The sequence below is a fragment of the Coturnix japonica genome, chromosome 15 (assembly GCF_001577835.2).
Source record: "Coturnix japonica isolate 7356 chromosome 15, Coturnix japonica 2.1, whole genome shotgun sequence".
Classification (NCBI taxonomy): domain Eukaryota; kingdom Metazoa; phylum Chordata; class Aves; order Galliformes; family Phasianidae; genus Coturnix; species Coturnix japonica.
Window position 1 is genome coordinate 10,409,140 of NC_029530.1, and position 18,668 is coordinate 10,427,807.

General features: G+C 40.9%; 1 protein-coding gene across 3 annotated transcripts in view; it reads left to right on the top strand.

Annotated features, from left to right (window-relative positions):
* Window positions 1–18,668, top strand: part of MED13L (mediator complex subunit 13L) — a 164,263-nt gene that overhangs the window by 70,749 nt on the left and 74,846 nt on the right. For all 3 annotated transcript variants that reach the window (XR_001558545.2, XM_015878154.2, XM_015878156.2), the window contains 2 exons: window positions 6,826–6,910; window positions 11,008–11,091. Coding sequence is in view for 2 of the 3 variants with exons in the window: in XM_015878154.2 (XP_015733640.1) it covers window positions 6,826–6,910; window positions 11,008–11,091 (169 nt within the window). In the remaining variant the exon portion in view is untranslated. The remainder of the gene's footprint in view (window positions 1–6,825; window positions 6,911–11,007; window positions 11,092–18,668) is intronic.

Below are 18,668 nucleotides of genomic sequence, written 5' to 3' on the forward strand. Positions count from 1 at the left end.
CTCTGGGAGGTTCCTTTGGCTTGCTTCTAGGATTCTCTGAGAAAACTACTTTTTATTTATCTTGTGACAAAATACTGCGGAGGGAAGTTAGATGTAATGGAAAGTGAAAAGTTCAGAGATATGGGAGGAAATGTGGGAATCTGCCCAGAAGTGGTCAGGGAATGGAATGGGCTGCCCAGGGAGGTGGTGGAGTCACTGTCCCTGGAGGTGTTTGAGAAGTGTTTAGATGTTGTACTGAGATGTAGTGTAGTGGGACATATTGGTGCTAGGTGGATGGTTAAACTGGTTGATCTTAGAAGTTCTTTCCAACCTCGGTGATTCTATTAGTGTGTATGACACCCACAGCCAAGGCGCCGGACATCCCTCCATCCTTGTAGGTCATCTTCACTATGGTCATGTTGGGAATTGGGTTTTGGCTTTTTGTCTCTAGAAAAGAGCCTTTATGACAAATATGAGGTAGTTTTAAAGTTAAACTACCCAAAATAAAAAAGGGGGAGGGAGTAAACAAAACCTTTTAGATTAGGGATTTGGTGGGGTTTTATAGAGTGTGAGAGCAGGTTTTACACAGGACAGTGTAAACAGCTTAAAAATTGTGCCCTCTTTATGTTCCTTGTGGTCTTTCTTGGGATAGCACTAGTGACTGTAAAAGGCATCCAAAGCAAAACCACACAGCAAACGGAACCATTCTGTTTGGAAGCACGTCTCTGAAGTGAGCTGCACAACTTGTTCTTCACTCCTACATGGAAAGCTGAAATGTTTATACTGACTTCATGGATTGTAACTTTGGTTTTGGAGGAGCTGGATATTGGCCTTTATTTTAGAGTACTTAGAAATGACCATCTGTAGGACAAGGAGGTACTGGGCATCCTAGGGGTGCAGTTTGCTCCTGGGGCTGTGGAACAGCACGTTGATAACCATGATGCTCAGCATCCCCTAAATATCTGGTCTGTGATGTCTGACCAAACAAACAAAAACAGAGAAGACCATGCAAGTGTGGAGGAACATGTAAGTGTGGGAGAGGAAGAGGGGATTATTTAAGATTTAATCAATAGCTTGTTTAAAAAAAAAAAAAAAAGGTGGGGAAATGAAGAAAGTGCTGCTTTGAATTAGTGCTAACACTAAGTGCAGATACTTACCTACCATCTGTTTTTTTTTTTAATAGATAGTTATTATGCTAATTCCTGTTTCAGTGTGCAACACCTAAAACGCTGTAGTATTCCTGTCATATCCAGCAACTGTTGCACTGATTTTCTTTTTGTGGTCTTTGGCTCTGCTAGAAAATGCTCATTTTTACACAGCAACTTGTTGGCTGTAACAATGCAGAGTTGGGCTGTGTGTGAGCAGCAGCCCCCACTGGTGTTCCCTTCTTGGGGCTGCAGGGTGGTGCTCACGTGGTAATGGATGCTGAGCTGGCATCTCCAGTCTTGAGCACTCCTTGGATGGACCCCGCGTGTAGATGGACCTCCTGATAAGTTCTGTATGTAAATAGATTAAGACAAATGGATCATTGCAGCGAGCGTTTCATCTGTGTTGGTTCTCTTTGGCTGATGAATTGACTTCAGGCTGTGCCAAGATGGATTCCCCGTTCTGTCAGAGTAAGCAGTACAATTTCCCTACGATCATAAGCAGCGCAAGGAAATTAGATCTCTAAGTGGGTTGAATCTGATTTAGCAATAAGTCAATTTAATCTCTAATGACTTCAGACACAGATTTTACAAGGTGATCAATGGCAGTATAACAATGATCAATCAATAGCATTGCATTTAATTGGATTTTTATGGGAGTAATATAGTTTTTCAGAATTAATGTACAATTGCATCACTCTGTTACTCTTTCAACTCAATTCTTTAGAAGAAATGCTGGTTGCTCTTTGAAATACTGTTTGAAGACCACAGTTAATAAGAATTGAAAAATGAAATGCTTGGTTTTAGTAATTGAATTTCTGATTTTGTTTGAATTGTTTGGCAACTACGTCCACGTGTGGGAGGAGAGCCACGCTCTTCATACTTCATGATGCTCAGATAAAATACCAGAGAGTCCCAGGGAACGGGCACTGCTCTGAATAGGAATCCCAAGTAGCCGAGTAACTCCCTGTCCTCAGCAGTTTGACACTGTAATCTTCCCTCCAAGTAATCTCCTTGTCCCATGCGTCCTGCTTTAATCTATCAGTATTTCTGCAGCGTGCAGCAAGAAATTGATTTTCAGTAATTTTAATGGCTGAATAACTGGCCCCGTCCCAGAGTGTTTTTTCATATTTGCAGTGGCCAATGTGGTTACTGAGCTCAGTGTTCTGGATAATAGGTTTCATTAGTTTTGATGCCTGAGGTAAAAAAGCAGTAGGTGGGAATAAAGACTGTTTTTGATGTCTAGACGTTCGTTTCAGCTGTTGCTGCAATACGATACATTAAAAGGAAATATGTAACATAGCTCTGAGGAAATATGTGTTCTTTGAAACTAATTCTACTTTTAAACTGCATAAGGCGGTGTGACCTGAATTATTAAAATGTGGGTGGCTGAGTTTCTTAAAGGTATAACTATCTGTGCCGTGCCAGTGCAGCCTCAACTTGCTTTTTCTCCTTCCTTCCTCTGTTTCTTTTAAGTAAAATATGTCAGTTTGGTCACTGAAGCAGAACAGAGATCTTATTATCTTTGCAGTGTCTCTGCTGGGAGACCTAAAATTATTGAAGTATTTGCTTTGATATTTTGCTGTGACTTTTCTCCTTGAAATTTTTATAATGGCTCTTTTCTGAGAGCGTGGCTGGCTTCAGAAAAGTCGCTGGATGCTTTGAAGACGTTAATGTCTGGAGTCTGAAAATAAAAGGCTCCAAACGCGCTAAGTTGCTCGTTAATATATGCTTAAATTATATATTGACAATGTGAGTCTAAATCACCGTGCTTGCTTTTAATTTGATATATGAACATCAGAACAAATGTCCTGTTCATTTTTGGAGCTAATAGAAACAAAGTGATTAAAAAATGATAACAAACATATTTAAGAGCATTACGTGAAGATTGCTGATGAATTGCCATTCTGCACTGAGTGGCAGATATTGAGCAGCTCAATCATCATCGCTTCCAGTGAATGTCAAACGTGCCTTGTTGCTTTTTGGGTTTTGTTATTAATGTCTCGGTAATGAGAAGTTTGTTCTCTATGGGACTCTGTGTTTGGGAAGCAGTGCGTTCTATTTTCTTTCGGGTATATGAAGGAGGTTTCTGACCTTCCTGTAAGCACTTGTGCCTTGGAGGATGGGGATCAGCAGGTGCCCTGCTGGAGCTTTTCTTCTTCCTTCACAGCGCCCTGTCAGTTTGCACAGAATTATTTTTTGCCATTGTAACAGTTAATAAAGCATCACAAAAGATTCAGCTTTCCTACGTGAGTTCTAATGGCTGTTTACCTTTTCACTTTCTTTGCTTTTGTGGATTGCAGCAATGAGGCCTCTCTGGATATGAACAGAATGTTCTCGTAGGAAACAGGCTATCTCAAAACACTTTAAGAAGCTGAAAAATTCACACTTCTCTTAGGATCCATATGCTTCTTCAGCTTTTTTATCCTTGCTGAATTCTAAGAGTGTATGGTGAGAACGATGTAGTAGGGGCAGTTTATAGGCATCAAGTAAATGGCAGAGATAGCATCGTAGTATCTTCCTTTTTTTTCCCCTCAGAATCCAGATTTTTAGAGACTGAGTAATAATAGATTTAGTTATAGATTTAGTTGTTTATTTTGGGAACTTATTTCACTTCAAACAAACACATGCTGCAGTTGCTTATCTGTGTAACAGATAGTTCAGCAATGGCTTTATCTACCCAGGTAGTGTAGACTCTAAGAACAGTATAGATATTTAATGCTCTACTAAGGAGGTAATTTTATGCTATTGTGAGGACTGGACACTGTCTATTGTTCTGATGCTCTGGTATTTTTAAAGCTATTGAAGAAATGGAATGTTTAAGGTGGTGACCACGTTAGTTATTGGAGCTGGAAGGAGCAACACAGAGCCATTAGAGACTGCTTGGTTCCACTTGCCTGGCACTGCCTTCTAAAGCAACTATTGGGCAGTTTTGTCCCACTGGATTTGCTGCTTCTGCACACTCTCATTTCCATGGCAGAAGCAGCAGGGCAGTAGGCACCTGCTCTCTTGTGCTTTTTCTTTTACCCAGTCTTTGCTTGGCTCCTGCCCTAATTTCTAATGTCATATTGGCTGCCTCTGAAGAGAAATTTTTCTTCTCTGATAACAGGACGTATATTTAGGACAGGATATGGGTACTTGGTGCAGATATGTTTCTGAACCGTACAGCACCTGCTTTCTGTAGCTGTGGGCCTGAGAACATTGCCAGGCAGTGCTGAAAGACTCCTGGGGGCTCAGGTTGAAAGCAGTCTTGAGAGCCTTACAAACCATTGTGTAGACAGACAGACAGCAACAATTATTTCCTAGTCTTCAATCTGTGTAAGGAATTTAAAATATTCCACTGCTAAAATCTAAATATATTGTTACAGTGTGAGAAACCTTGCAAATGGTGCAGATCGTGTAAGCCATAGCACTTTGCCAAGCTTATCACCGCTCTCCGTTTGCAATTTGGAGTTGTGATCTGTTGCAGTTATTTAAGGCTTTGTGTGATGAAGAGTGAATCAGGAAGCTGGAGTGCAGGAAAGTGCCATGCTGCAGATCTGATCCCCCTGGCCACCATTTATTGTATAGGAAAGCGTCTATAACGACATCATAGAATGTCCTGGGTTGAAAAGGACCTCAAAGATCATCCAGTTTCAACCCCCTGCTGTGTGCAGGGTCGACAACCAGCAGCCCAGGCTGCCCAGAGCCACATCCAGCCTGGCCTTGAATGCCTGCAGGGATGGGGCATCCACAGCCTCCTTGGGCAACCTGTTCCAGTGCGTCACCACCTTATGAGTGAAAAACTATGACGTGTGCCGCCCTGCACAGCCAGACCTTCTCCTGAGCATAGTGTAACAGGAACACGGCTGGGTCACTGTGTGGAGAGAGGTGATGGCAGAGGAGCAGGGCTGCAGAAAATCTGTAGCAGGCACAGCTCATGGGGCAAAGAGAACACCGGTAATGTCAAGCACCTTGCGAATTGATAGCAATGTTCTGTAGGGTTGTGTTGGTTTTATCTTGTAAAGCACAAAGCAGTACAATCTGATCTTATTTCTTCTGGAGATAATGGCAAAATTCAAGCAGTTTTGAGAGGTGGAAAGAGCTCTTCTTTGAGTCCCATTCATTCTGTTGTGTGTACCTCGGACTGGAAAAAAAAAAAAAGAGGGATAGTGATCTGTGATTGGGAACGTCAGAACTGGCTGCAAGAAGTTCCCTAGGAAAGTATGGAGTACATTCTTGTCTCTCATTTTGCATGAGGTTCTTAAGGCAGATACAGTACTTGTTTCTGGCACCTGATGCTCTGATGGGATTAGTTGAAACTTGAGCACTGCCCAGTGCTGTGTAATAAGTTTGTTTTGCCTGATATTAGAAGTTCTACCCATTTCCTGATAATGTCTGAAAAACTGAACTTTATTGAAACATGGATCTTCACAGAAATGAAATCGGATTGTGGTATCCCTCATGCCTTAGCATGTAACTTCTTAGCTGGTGTACTTTAGAGTGGTTCAGTTTTGGGGTGCAGTATTCAGTAGGGTGACATGGGTGCTAAGGTGTTCAGTCTGTACAAGGAGAGAGATACCGTTACCAACATGCGTGTATCATAACATCCTGTGTTCACAGCTGTGTACCTTAAGGTTACTGCGAGAAGCAGAATACCAAATGTTGATGTGTTTTGGGGGCTTGGAAGCTGCAGTTTGGAGACTGTTGGCAATGCTAACATTTTTTATAGAGGAAAAAGTTTAGAGTAAGCTGTAGGTAGATGATAATCTCTGCATGGTAGATGTGTTGTTGGACAGTTCCATCCTTTCAGTTGGCCAAGGAGGGCCATTAAGGATTCAGTCTGTATCATGTTGCCAAATTTTCTCTGCATTTCAAACAATGGACAGGGTATTCCTAATCAGTTGAGATGACAGAACTCAAATAACAAATCCACTTTCTTTGACAAGGTTATTTCACAGTTTGCATTTACTCTGGCAGAGGTTAAATCTTTTTGCAGCCAGGAGGTGCAGATCCTGGTACAGATTGCCTTTTACTCATGGTAGTTCTGGAATTCAGCATCAGTGCCATAAGGACAGCAAGTATCACTGAGGTTTGTGCATCCTTCATGTCCTCACTCCAGTGAGCAGTTTATGCTGCACTCGGCTGTGAGATATCAGTAGTGTTTTCTACTCCCATAAATCTCTGCAGTTGTGAGATCAAGTTTTCAGATTTTAGTTTGGAAGAAAAAACTGCTGTACATTTTCACTGTAATATTATCAGTCACTGGAGTGGAGGAACCTCACTTGAGCGTGACTGTGAAAGTTCAGTAGAGTTCTTCAATGCTTTTAAGTTGTGTAAATAGATTTTAAAACCTTTAATGATTCACTTTGTTTCTTCTTGTCTCCATCAGCATAGAAATTCCAAAGGGTCTGTCAGCAGTTGTGGCACAGTATGATCATGAGTTCTTCACCCCCTGCTTTTAATATTGAATCCTTTCCTACCAACAAATGTTTGCTTTTATGGAGTTTTGTTGCCTTTGTTGTTTTATTTTCCCCCCACCATTGAAATTCAAAGTTGTTGTCTTTAGCTAGTAACATTTACATGTCCTTTGGCAAAGCGTTCAGCGGTTGAAATAACTTCACAAAACATGCTGCTATGGGGAATTAAAGCTGTTGGAGTTATGTTTAGTGCAAATGTCTGTTCTCTGTTCTGAGCATGTTGATGTTTGTTTGTTTTGTAGTGGTGGAAGAAGGACTGTGGGAGAATGGTCTTTCCTATGAGTGTAGGACCCTGCTCTTCAAAGCGATTCATAACCTTCTGGAAAGGTAAGAAACACTTTATTGCACTCGAATGTTTCATTTTTGCATTGACCAAAATTCAAGATGTTTATGTACCATTTATATTATTATCGATCTTAACATGGATTTTTTTTAGAAGTAGAAGTTCACTACAGAAATGAGAGAGAAATGGATTTCTGAAGTCAATTAGCCTGGTAATGCATCATAAAGGGCTGTGCAGACTAAATACTCGTACAAGTAACATCAATACGTTTGTCTGCTTGTGTTCATGCCGGGGAGCTGTTTCAAAAGGTTAAAAAGTTTTTAGAGAGGAGTGTTTACAGAGTATAATTATATCTGATCCCTGACCCCTTTGAGATTAAATAATGCACATCTTAACAGCTGTTACTAAAAGACCTTAACTCCGTTCCTCCAATCATCCTAATGACAGGCATGTTACCACTTGGCTCAATTTGTACACAATATTCAGGGGGTGGTTTCACAGTTCTGGCTGCCCTAGTGTGATCTAACATTGCTTTCTTTTGTCTTCATTATATGTATATAGTTTGGCTACAGTTATTCTGTGATTAGTTAGGATACTTGAAGCTTTTTTTCCCTTAAGCCAGCTAGCAGCTCTTATGCTGAAGACAAGCTTCTTTGTTCGTCCTTCAGTGTTTGACACTGCAGCTAGACTTGTGCATTTCATTCCTTCTCTGATGTTGCAGTTCCTCAGGTCTTCACCATCTTCCTATGTTACATTTCAGTTCTTTTTATGTATTTTTAGATCTCAGGTTTAAGTGTCATTAAACTTTCCCCCCCACTTTTTGAATAATAAAATAGAACGCATCTTTCTTGTACCACTGTGTTATAGTTTATTTGCAGGATGTAGCAAGACATGTTTTTCTCGGAAAGTAAGCTAATTGAAAACACTTTCATCTTGTCTCATTTAGCATCCTGTTTGCTTTGATCTGCTTACTAGTAATCAGATTTGCATTATGTTCCTGAGGCTGTGTTTCCATGAGCATAGTAACAGTGTCCCCTTGGAGATCAGTACCTGTTTGTGCCCATAGCACATTAACTCCTATGAGCATACACAGGTACAGGACCAGACGTTGTACTTCTTATTTCCTGTTTCATTGCTCTTTTGGGGGATTTTAATATAAGTAGCAGACTGCTTAAAGCAAATAAAAACCAGTGAATAAAATCACAAGAATTCCATTCTCAGTTTCGAATGGTCGCAAGTTCTGTTGTCACTTTGTGGAGTGAAAAATGCATTTTGCACATGCTTGTTGATCTCTGGTTTCCATCCTGCAGTCTTTAAAGTTGGGCTCTTAATGGATGTTCTTATTTCTTGCAACACTTGAACCTCGTGGAGTAGAATGTGTGAAGAAAACATCAGCAGCAGCAACAGGCTGTACTGAGAGGGGTTGGCAGAGTAGTATCATTTATATTTCTATCTCGTAATATCATTTCTGTTTCAGCTGAGAGAACATCCCTGGGCATCCTTTCTTTCAGCAGTGGTTGTTGGCATTCTGTTGGTCAACACACACCCTTGGGTGCTTCTTGGAGCATCTATGGGTGCCCTGGAGCCCCAGACTTACCCTCTTGCCCAATGGCTGAGGCTGTCATGTGCCTCTCTCTGTGGTGACCTGCTCCTTGTGCAGCCTGCTCTGGTCTGGGCCAGAGGCCGTTAGTTGTAAGTTTTATAATGCACATGTTGTCAAGGTGACTGCAGAGGTGGATGACCAAATATCTATCTGTTAGCTATCTTACTTCCAGCCTGAATAAATAAATCAAGGCACAGATTTCTGAGCCTTATGCCCAGGTGAAGGTGTGGTTATTGGGGCTGTGCAGGGCTGGGAGAAGGCTGAGACTGGGAAGGGGAGGAGGCTTTATTTTTGTTTCCTAAGTACCCAAATCATCGATCAGAAGCTCCCATTGATCGGCAGGAAATACAAATAAAGATCCCCAGAGCTGAACCTCTGTTGGCTATGATAGAGTGTGCAGAAACACTGCAGGCTGCTGTCAGCCTGCCCTGAAGCTCCATAGCCCTGGGGCGGCATAGCGGTGCTGCCTGCTGTCCCCAGCAGCTTGCTGCCTTCCTGCTCAGAAAATGTTGAGAAGATCTGAGGAAATAATAGTAGTATTACATACTAGTATTCAGTGCTATTTTATAATCGTTTGTATGCCCTCATCAGATCATTTTATTTTAGAAAAGTAAAGTCAGAAATACAGGAGGTCAAGTGGCAGTGCAATGTTTTAATAGCTGTGCTACTTGAGAAGAAAATAGCACTCAGTCTTAACGAGAGGAACAAGCCAGAGAGTTCAGAGTATTTTATGTTTCCATGTGATTAAATAACTGCTTTTAAGTGTATACTTATCTGGGTTTATGACCAGCATTTTTTTTTTTAACTCAAGTTCATTGTTATGGCTTAGTGCTAAGGGCTCCAGTTACTGCTGAGTGCTTATGGAGCAAAACCTAATTCAATGCTGTCATTAATTGTTCACTCGGCCAAATCTTTGAAATCTGTGTCTCTGCAATCACGCTTTGCGTTTCATATCGGATTATGCCTTGAACAAGCTGAGGTTCATCTCAGCGTGTGTGAGGGATGGCTCATTTTTAAGGCCAACTTTGCCCATGAAGATTGTCTTCTGGGAAATTAGCATTCGCTTGAGGCAGTTAAGCCCGCTGTCCTGAGACATGATGATGTGGCATGAAAAGTGTATGGGGGGGTGGGGGGCTTAAAATTATACTTCTTGCTAGTACAGATTCTTTTCTTTAGGCATCTGATATAAACCCTACTTCCTTTGTTTTTATGAAGTGTGCTGACAGCGAAAGGCTTTCAGACAGCAGCTCTTTCCTAGGGAAACACTGAAGAATTTCTTCTTTCCTGCCAGCAAAAGAGCAGTGTCTTCAGATCTTTGGTGGTTTAGCTTCCAAATTCAGTTTAGGATATTGAAATACTCAATTGGAGTGGATTATTTTTACTCGAATAGAGAAATGGTGTATTTAGAATATTCTTCGGCCCGGTTTTAATTTCTGAAAAGTTTATACAAAAGAATTAGGAACAGGCTGGAAACTATGTTGTTCCATTTCCTATCTGGTTTAGATGTGCTTTTAAAATATACAACACAGTTTTTCTAAGTTTGGAAGAATGTGCTTTCTTGGATCACATGGTGTGATTCCTTTTGGTTCATCTGTTACAATTGCAAGAGAAATAAATGGTTGGAGAACTCTGAGGAATGGAGAGGTGTCCTTCTTCTATCCAGGGAATGGAATGGTATTTGGGTGTGAAACACAAAGAGAAAGCTTATATATTGCCTGTAATTTGTAATCATGTTGTAATATGAACTGCTAGCAACAACCAACCAGTTTCTTGTTTTCAAAACTTGTCGTGATTAATGCACAGTGTGCTTAAAGTGTTTTGGTGTATTGCATGTGGGATTTATAGGTACAGGTGGATGTAGAAGGTCATCAAGCGCATCTTCAGCTCATCAGCCTAAACTGATTATTCATCACTTTGGATTCTCCCTACTTTTTTCAAAGCCACAGAGCCCACCATTCCTGGCAGTATGTTTTGCTGCAGAGGGGTTTTCTGAGAGAGGAAACACTATCATAGTTACAAGGCCTGAAATAATGCTGTGGGTCATGTGAATAGAAAATGGTTCATTGTTAATTTTGGGTTAACATAATTTCCTGTCATTCATATTCCGTTGCTAGTTTATACTGTCATTTTCATGTGACACATACAGGAATGTGTGCTCTTTGTCATGGAGTTGCAGAGAAATGCAGTATAGAAAAGAACACGTTCTGCTAATGGTCTTTATTCAAGAAGGGGGGGTTTAAAAATAAGGCAATGCATCATTCAGCAAAAAAAGGATGGTGTGGAAGAGAAGAGATTCAGTCAAAGAGAAGGGCAGAATGTGTGCGTGGATATCTGCATTAGTGCCTGTGTCATGGAACTGCACAGTGACTGTGACCAGTGTGGGGAATTTACGTGGAGCTCTGAACCCAGAGCTGCTGAATTGGTTTTGGAATGAGGGAAGACCAACTGTTTTATCTCCTTCTGTTTACTGTCTTCCAAGACTGCTTTTAATTACATCTTAGGATGTAACTAGTAATTGTTGATGTAATTATTTTCTAGGTGCTTGATGGATAAAAACTTCGTGAGAATTGGAAAATGGTTCCTAAGACCCTATGACAAGGATGAGAAGCCTGTTAACAAAAGGTGAGATGATCGTTATAACTAGTACTGTTCTTGTCAGTGTTATATTTCACGTGCCAATAAGTTGGTGCTGCCTTTTGTGGATTGTTTTCCACCTTATTTATCATATAACAAGTAAAAACATAGACACTGTTCACATCAGTAATACATGGGAAGCAATTAAGTAATTTCAGAACTGTTGGTGATGACACTTTGAGATGATAAGGTGAGCGCAGTGTTTGACTTCTGGTTTCACTGAAAGTTGCCAGCCTTGATGTACAGCTTTCAGTGATGGGGCAGGCTGACTTTGGCTGATGGGTATGATTCTCTCGCAGCAGGAGAAGCATGGAAAGGGGTAACTGTCTGCACTCACTCACTGCTGTTTCCTCTCCCAGCGTTAAAGGTTACGATGTTCTCAGATCTTCTGGTACTTGCATTTATAGTCGTCGGCTAAACAACTTCTGTCAAGAATAATCTGAGTTAAGCTGAAACACAGATTTTCTAACGGGAATCATTTTGACAGAACTGGGTTAGGAAGTGACTAAACATGCAGTTATGCTGGGAGATTTGAAGGTAATGAGCAAGTGGAGAGGAGATGGGGTGGCAACTTCTTCTTACAGCGTATCTAATCACTGCAGCGTGACTGAGGGCAGCTGGAGGTACAGGTGGAAATCAGTCTGTAGCTCAAACCCTGTGCCTCATCTCGCTGTCTTGCTATTGGTACAATGAAATATTACAAAGCATTGCCTGCATTCTGTGACAGATTGTGTTAACCATGGCCATGCAAACAGAAGTTGTTCTTAAGATACTGTGTAGTAATTAGATGTGAGTGCATTATATCTGTAAAAACTGAAAGCTTCAATTTAATGTGAGGATCTCTCTTTTGTGCTGCTTAGACTCTTCGTAGCTAGGCAGAGTTGTGCAGTAACTTCTGTGACTTCACTCTGAGCTAACAACAAGAAGCTGTTGAAGTAGCCAGTTTTGTCCACGTCTTCCTATGTCCTAGATGGATGTAACCCACTGCCCCCTTGCATTTTCTCTGCTCCTTTTCTCATCACAGCAATATCTGATTTTCTGGAAGATGAGCTCCCAGAAGTGGCACTGGATTGGTGCTGGGTACTTGGTTTGGTATTACTGGAAAAGTGAGACAGCTCCTTTCAGCAAAAGCTGTTTGTTTATCAACTTCACTGGAGCCTTAAAACACAAACGAAATGCATTTGTGATTCTTGTGTTTATTCCTGGTGTGCGACAGTCTGGGAACTGAAGCATCTGATGCAGTAGACAACGTCTGTCAAACAGCAGCAGCGCTGACACAGAGGGGAACGTTGCTTTAGAATTCTGGGAAGCCAGCAGGTTCTGTTTATTTACACGTATGTGATACCAAGTCACTCGTACAGTGCGCTGATCTGCAGGGGATCTTTATGTTGGTTTGTCATGTATGTACAATATACACATAACACATTTTAGAGGAGATAACATTGCAGAAATTAACATTGAATACTGAAGTGATATTTAAATTATTACTATATATAAAATGGCCTTTTTATAGGGAGTTTTAGGCTTAATGAGTGAACTCTTGATTTCAAGAAGACAATAATTGTTATTGGGTTTTAATTAATGAAATTAATTGTCATTATAGGTCCTATGGATGTATAGAGTATTTTTATTTATTTCTAAGAGCATTTATGGCCTGGTTTGAGATAGCTTTTGTGTTTTTGAGGTTGGTGATTTTTCTGTTGTAACCATGTCATTAGAATTGTCTGATCTTCCTGAGAGGTGGGGTACAGGCTACAGAGGATGGCAGAAGGGTCTGTATCAGACAGTGGCAATAACAGCAGGAGGCTTCGGGGACTAATTTGTCCTGACTGTTAATTTAATCTCTGGTGCTTTTTTCATTTCTGTCTCAGTACAGCACAGTAAACTGTCTTTACATAAATGTATTAACATTTATTCCACATAAAGTCATTGCGAGACTCCTGCTTTAAGCAGCAGCTTGTAGATGGCACAGTCAGGAGCAGTTGTAAGATGAGCAGGGCAGCTGCAGGGGGTAGGTGTTTTAGCACTGCTGATGGTAATGCTTTCGTGGCTGCAAAAAGTGATGTTGTAAAATACCCATGTAAATATATATAATACCAGAAATCAGTTGAGGTCTGTGCACTGATTAGGTTGGAGTTTGGAACCGTGTAATCACGTTGGAAAATGTATGCAATGTTGTCCTTGGCTGGAAAAAGGTGTATGTACGTACACTTTTTTTTTTTCTCCCTGTTTTGAATACATGAAAAACTGATCAGATATCATTTGGACACAGGAATGCAGGCAGTTCTGCAGTCTGGATTTACACTTCAGCCAAAGTTAATCTTCAATCTCAGAAATCCTGGATGACCAAGTTCATCAGTGTAATCAGTGGGTTGTGGGCTGGGTGTGAGCACCCAGAGGAGAGCTCATGCAGCTGGCGTTCACGGAGCAAATCCATTCAGAGCCTGTGATTTTTGTGAATGGCATTAAGGGAGAAGGGTGGGGAGATATGTGAGTTGAGAATGAAGTCAAAGATGAAGTGGAGCGTGGCAGTGGCTTGACCCACTTAGTCCTGAGATGTGAAAAGGAGGCCTAGGAACAATGGGTGACCTTCTTGGGCAGCGTGAGGAACAATGTGCCAGATAAATTCTTCTGCTCTGCTGAGACGGGAGGGAACAGCAGAGGGAGTTAAGATCCGTATGCAATTGTTTTGCTTGCAGTGGGATCCAGATGCTTTTGACAGGAGATTTAACGCGGTGCTTGTGAGTTTTCTTTCCCAAGCATCCTTTTTGTTGGTAGCACTAGTTAATAGTAGGTGTCGCTTGTTACGTTACGCTACATGGTTTATGGTCTGTTCTACATCAGTGTGTATCTGAAATATGTTCCCAAGTGACTGCTGGAGAATGCTAACCTTGCTTATTCGTCATCACAACTGATAGAAGGAACTGATAATGCTTTCTGCTGTGTTCACAGTCACTTCCCAAGTTTTATATGGGGATTTTGGATTGCACTGCTACAAAATCTTAAGAATGTTGCTTATGAGGGAAAAAAAAATCTCACCATCTTATTTCAAGGTCTGAACTAGTGATTTCAGCATCTGTGTTGTTGGTGTGTAGGAGAAAATTGGGAAATAATTTATATTGAATTGCATGTGCAACTTAAAAGAAATTAAGCTATTTTTTAAGTGACTCGCATAACTGGTGGATCCACTCCTCTTTTCCAAGTCTGAATGTTCTTGCTTTTTCTTTTATTTTTTTCAAGAGATGTTCCATCAGTAACGTACTTGGAAGTACTTCTCTCATTACAAGAAGTACCTTTTCTCATTACTAGGAGAGAGAGCTGAAAGGTCAGTGTTTCAGTAGCCACATTGCCTTTCATGCACTTGAAGCACTGCAGGTGGAAGAGCGAGGTGCAGTTAGGCTGCTGTGAGATAATACAGTGCTGTCATTTCAGTTTCTAGTCATTTTTGTTGGTTACTGTTCCATGTGACAGTTGATCTTCCTATGGCACTGGTAGAAGTCTCTTAACTACAAGCTCGCAGTGTCCCACTAAATAAACTATCCTATGCTTTCACATGTCAGCTCCCTCCCAAGGTCTGAGCCCTTGGAATTTCCCTGGTTTAGCAGAGTTCAGTCAGTACATCTGCACCTCTGCTTTTTGCAAGCACCACAGTGGGGCACTGATGAGTGCCATGGAGAGCTGAGTGCTGCGGGTGCTTCAAGAACTCAAAGCAGTGCTTGGAAATCATCGGTGCCTTGGGTTTCCTAGGAGTGTTTGTAGGACTTAGCCCAGGAATACATCTGATCAGCGATAGCACTGCTGGCATTGAGCATTGTTTCCAGGTAACGCTGCAAGCTGCATTCTTTTTGCCATGCTAGGAATTCGTGTCAGTCAGTTCTTTATCTGAAAGCATCAGGTTTAGTGGGCCCTGGGGAAAGCTGCAGTGAGGGGCCAGGAGAGCCTGGAAATGAGTGGCACTGATGCTGTGTCCACTGCTGAGGTTGGGCTGTGTTGTGTGGCGCTGCTCAGATAACGTCTCCTGGCAAATGTTCTCAAGGTGATTCATTAAATAATGGCAACAATGAGTAGAAGCATTGCAAAACGAGTTAATTGATGGTGCACATGCAGTGCTGTCAGAGGGGTTCCATTAAAAAGGGACTTTTCTGTCTTAAATTCCACAGAACCATTAACATAGTTTTGATTCTTATTCTCAGAAATCTTACTTGTGCATTTGTATTTTAGTGGTGTAAAATAGATTGCAGTGATGTGGTTGTGTTCTTGAAAGCTGTGTTACTGCAGCAGTTTATAGTGTGTATGGCATATTGAACCCAACCAGCAGCCTCACGACCGAGGAAAGGCTTGCAAGGAAAACAGTCTGATTTAATTCTAAATCAGGTGTGATTTATTCCTGACTTGTCAAATAAAAACAATAGAAATACTGAGTAGTGAGAAATACTGCCTATTTTTCAAAAATTATTCCCATACTCAAAAAAAAAAAAAAAAAAAAAAAAAGCAACAAAAAACAGGCTTTTCTATTGTAGTTGGAGAAGAGGCTTAGTTCCCTGCCAGGGGTTTTTTATACCTTTGAGGTTTAAATTCTGAAAAGTAATGTTAATCTCTGAGGTTTTTTCTCGCTCTTACGGTTTCTGCACCAGGCTGCTGTGTTATGTGCTGTGTGTTTGTTACATCCAAACCAGCAGCCTTGTGTACTAAAGCTGATTTTACCTTTCAGCATTGGATAATGCAACCGTGGGAATGTCTTCATGTTTAGCCAAAGGAGTTGGTACAAAATACAGATACAGTAAACTTAAGTGTTTTTAATGCTTGTTCTTTTTGCAAGAGATAATGTTGCTGATATCAGTGTGCTTAAACTTCTGATGTTTTAGAGCAATTTAATATAATTAAACTACACTAAAGAGCATTAACGTGATATAATTTGTAAATACAATAAATGCTTTTATAGAGACAGTAAAACATTAATAATTTAGGTGTACTTAAGGATGTTATTAAGGTAATTTGGAAAAACAGTATTCAGACATAACGGTTTAAGTTCTTATGACCTGCTATATGCTACTGATAACCTTGGGCTGTTGGTGCCTACATTCAGGAATCCTGCATGCAAAACTCTTGAGGATGTCAGCACACACTGCTTAGGAAAAAAGGCAGTGGGGACCGTAAGCCTTGAGGTGCTTTATTACCATGGTAAATTCCTAGGTGAGCTATAAATTAAGTAGGGGTATTCTCTGCTCAGTGGCTTCGTATTTTTTCATTTGGTAATGAGAATAATAAAACAATGTTTTGAAAAAGCTGGAAAGGACTGTCACCATGCTGTAAAATTTTCATAGAGCGTATGAAATCTCCTGCCCAGCTTGTGCTCTCCGCGTTGCCGTATGCTGTGGCACTTAGCCACAACTGTTAGGTTTTATGAATGTCCTGCAGTAAATGAAAATAGAGCGTTGATGGGTGCGCTTGTAGCAAGTATTGCTGAGGGCTGCTTCCTTCCTGAAATGACCCAACCTTTTCATTTCCCTTTCCTGGGGTAAAAGCATTAAAAAAGACAGTGACAAAGCAACCCCAGGCACCGATTCTTCCACATTTGTTGACCCTTGCCAATCAAGATAAAGTCCCAGGAATATCAGAGACTCCCTATGTGGGGTCACTGGAAGATGTCACAGGAGCAGTGCTTCTAGTGTGCTGTGTGTATCCACTTCAGCTAATTCAATTGATGCTGCAGGGTGTCTTACACAGTTATTTGCTGAAGGCTTGGAGCTGAGCCAGACAGCCAAGATAGAGTGGGGAGGCTGTTGGTAGGTGTGCTGTTTGTTCCACCTTTGCAAGCCTACCCTTGTCTTGATAGCAGGGGTTATACTATTGCACCAGCACCTTTGTATGGATGCAGCATTATGAGGCTGCTGCTTGCTTGCCAAACAAAATTTATTGAGGTCACCACTTTTGCTGTTTTTGGGTATATGGTGATATAAACCGGAACCCGCAGCAGTTGGTAATGATTATCAATTACATCTAGGATTTTGTAGATAAGGATCATTTTACTGATGTAGTGAATGCAAATGAACAGACGTGTAGAAAGCTGCTCTTCTCATCTTTTGTTCTGGTCTTTTGTACCACTTTGTCTTGAGCTTCTTATTTGCAAGCAGCATTTATTTCATATTCAAATGCTTACACATGTAAGTCTATTGGCATGCCTACGTGTACCCCAAATATTTGCATAATGTAATATAATTGAAACTCTGTGTTATTTTTCACACTTGAACACTTCTCAAAAATAATTATTTGAAGATTTGCAATGTTTGTGTCTGGGGTATACAAACAGCAAGTTGGTAAAGGAAAGAATGGCTATATACCTCTATTGTCTGCTTCTTTTTAGCTATTTATATTTATCTACTTTAGAAGTGACTTTGTATCTACATGAGTTGTTTGGAACTTCAATAATTATATATGAAGCCTGGCTTAATCAGGACTTGGTGACCAATTAGCAAAGTCCTACTAATGTTTAAGCTCCTTTTCTCATTATGCGTTTGCTATTGGCACTGTATATAAAGGATAAACTAAGTGCCCCTGATGTGCTGTTAATTAGATTTGTCAGGGCTCCCAGTTGTACTGTCTGCCAAACACAAGTGTTGTCACTTACTGTATCAGTAATGAATTGACTTAAGGGCTTTTGTAGATATTTAGAGGGCCTTAGCTTTGAATACTTATTTTGTTGTAACACTCTAATCGCAGTTACCGCTATAGCTCTGCTTCCTGCATTCCAAAAACTTGCACAAGCGCCATCAGCTTTCTTGAAGGTCTGAATATCAGGCTGCATTTTGTGCTTAAACTGATTTAAAATCCTGGTAGGCAGCAGGTGGCCTTTAGAGTTCTGGGAAAACAGTGGCACTGTATAGGATTTGTGTTGAGTCCAACTCAGAAGTGAAATGCACTTCTTCGTGTTCCCAAATGGAGCTGATTACTAAAGCCAAAAAATCTTCAATATTTCTCCAAAAACTAGAAAGAGAGATTCAAAGGAAGAAATCCCATTGAATTATTTCAGCCAGCAGTATTGTTTTTCATCAATTTTCATGGTGTTTTTATACCTTTGTGAAATTAAGTCAGTTTTGTTGTTGTTGTGTTTTTTCCCCCCCTTATTGCCACTATGGAGGCATCTCGTTCTTAGTTAATCTGTTAGCAAACCTCCAGGTATTGATGACACTTGCAATCAGCACGTAGCAGCTGGCCAAAATGACAATTTCAGTCTCTCTTCCTCTTTCCCTAAATCCTTTCCCCAAACCTCTCAGGTTTGCCTGTTTGCTCCGAGGAGTTCCCTCCACCAGGAGTGGCAGCAGGCAGAGTGCCAGCACTGTGCTGTGTGCTCTGTGCAGCAAGCATTCCAAATGCTGCAAAGTGTTGTTGTCATCTGTGCTCAGTACAAGGGAAAGCAGTGCAGAGGAAAGCTACAAGGCTGACATTGTGCAGTCACGTTGCTTGGTTAGGAAATCACGCGGCGATGCAATATGAACGGTCTATTCTGTGACTGATGTTGCATCAAATAAGCTATGGAAATGCTTATTTTTTTTTTTTGAAGAGTA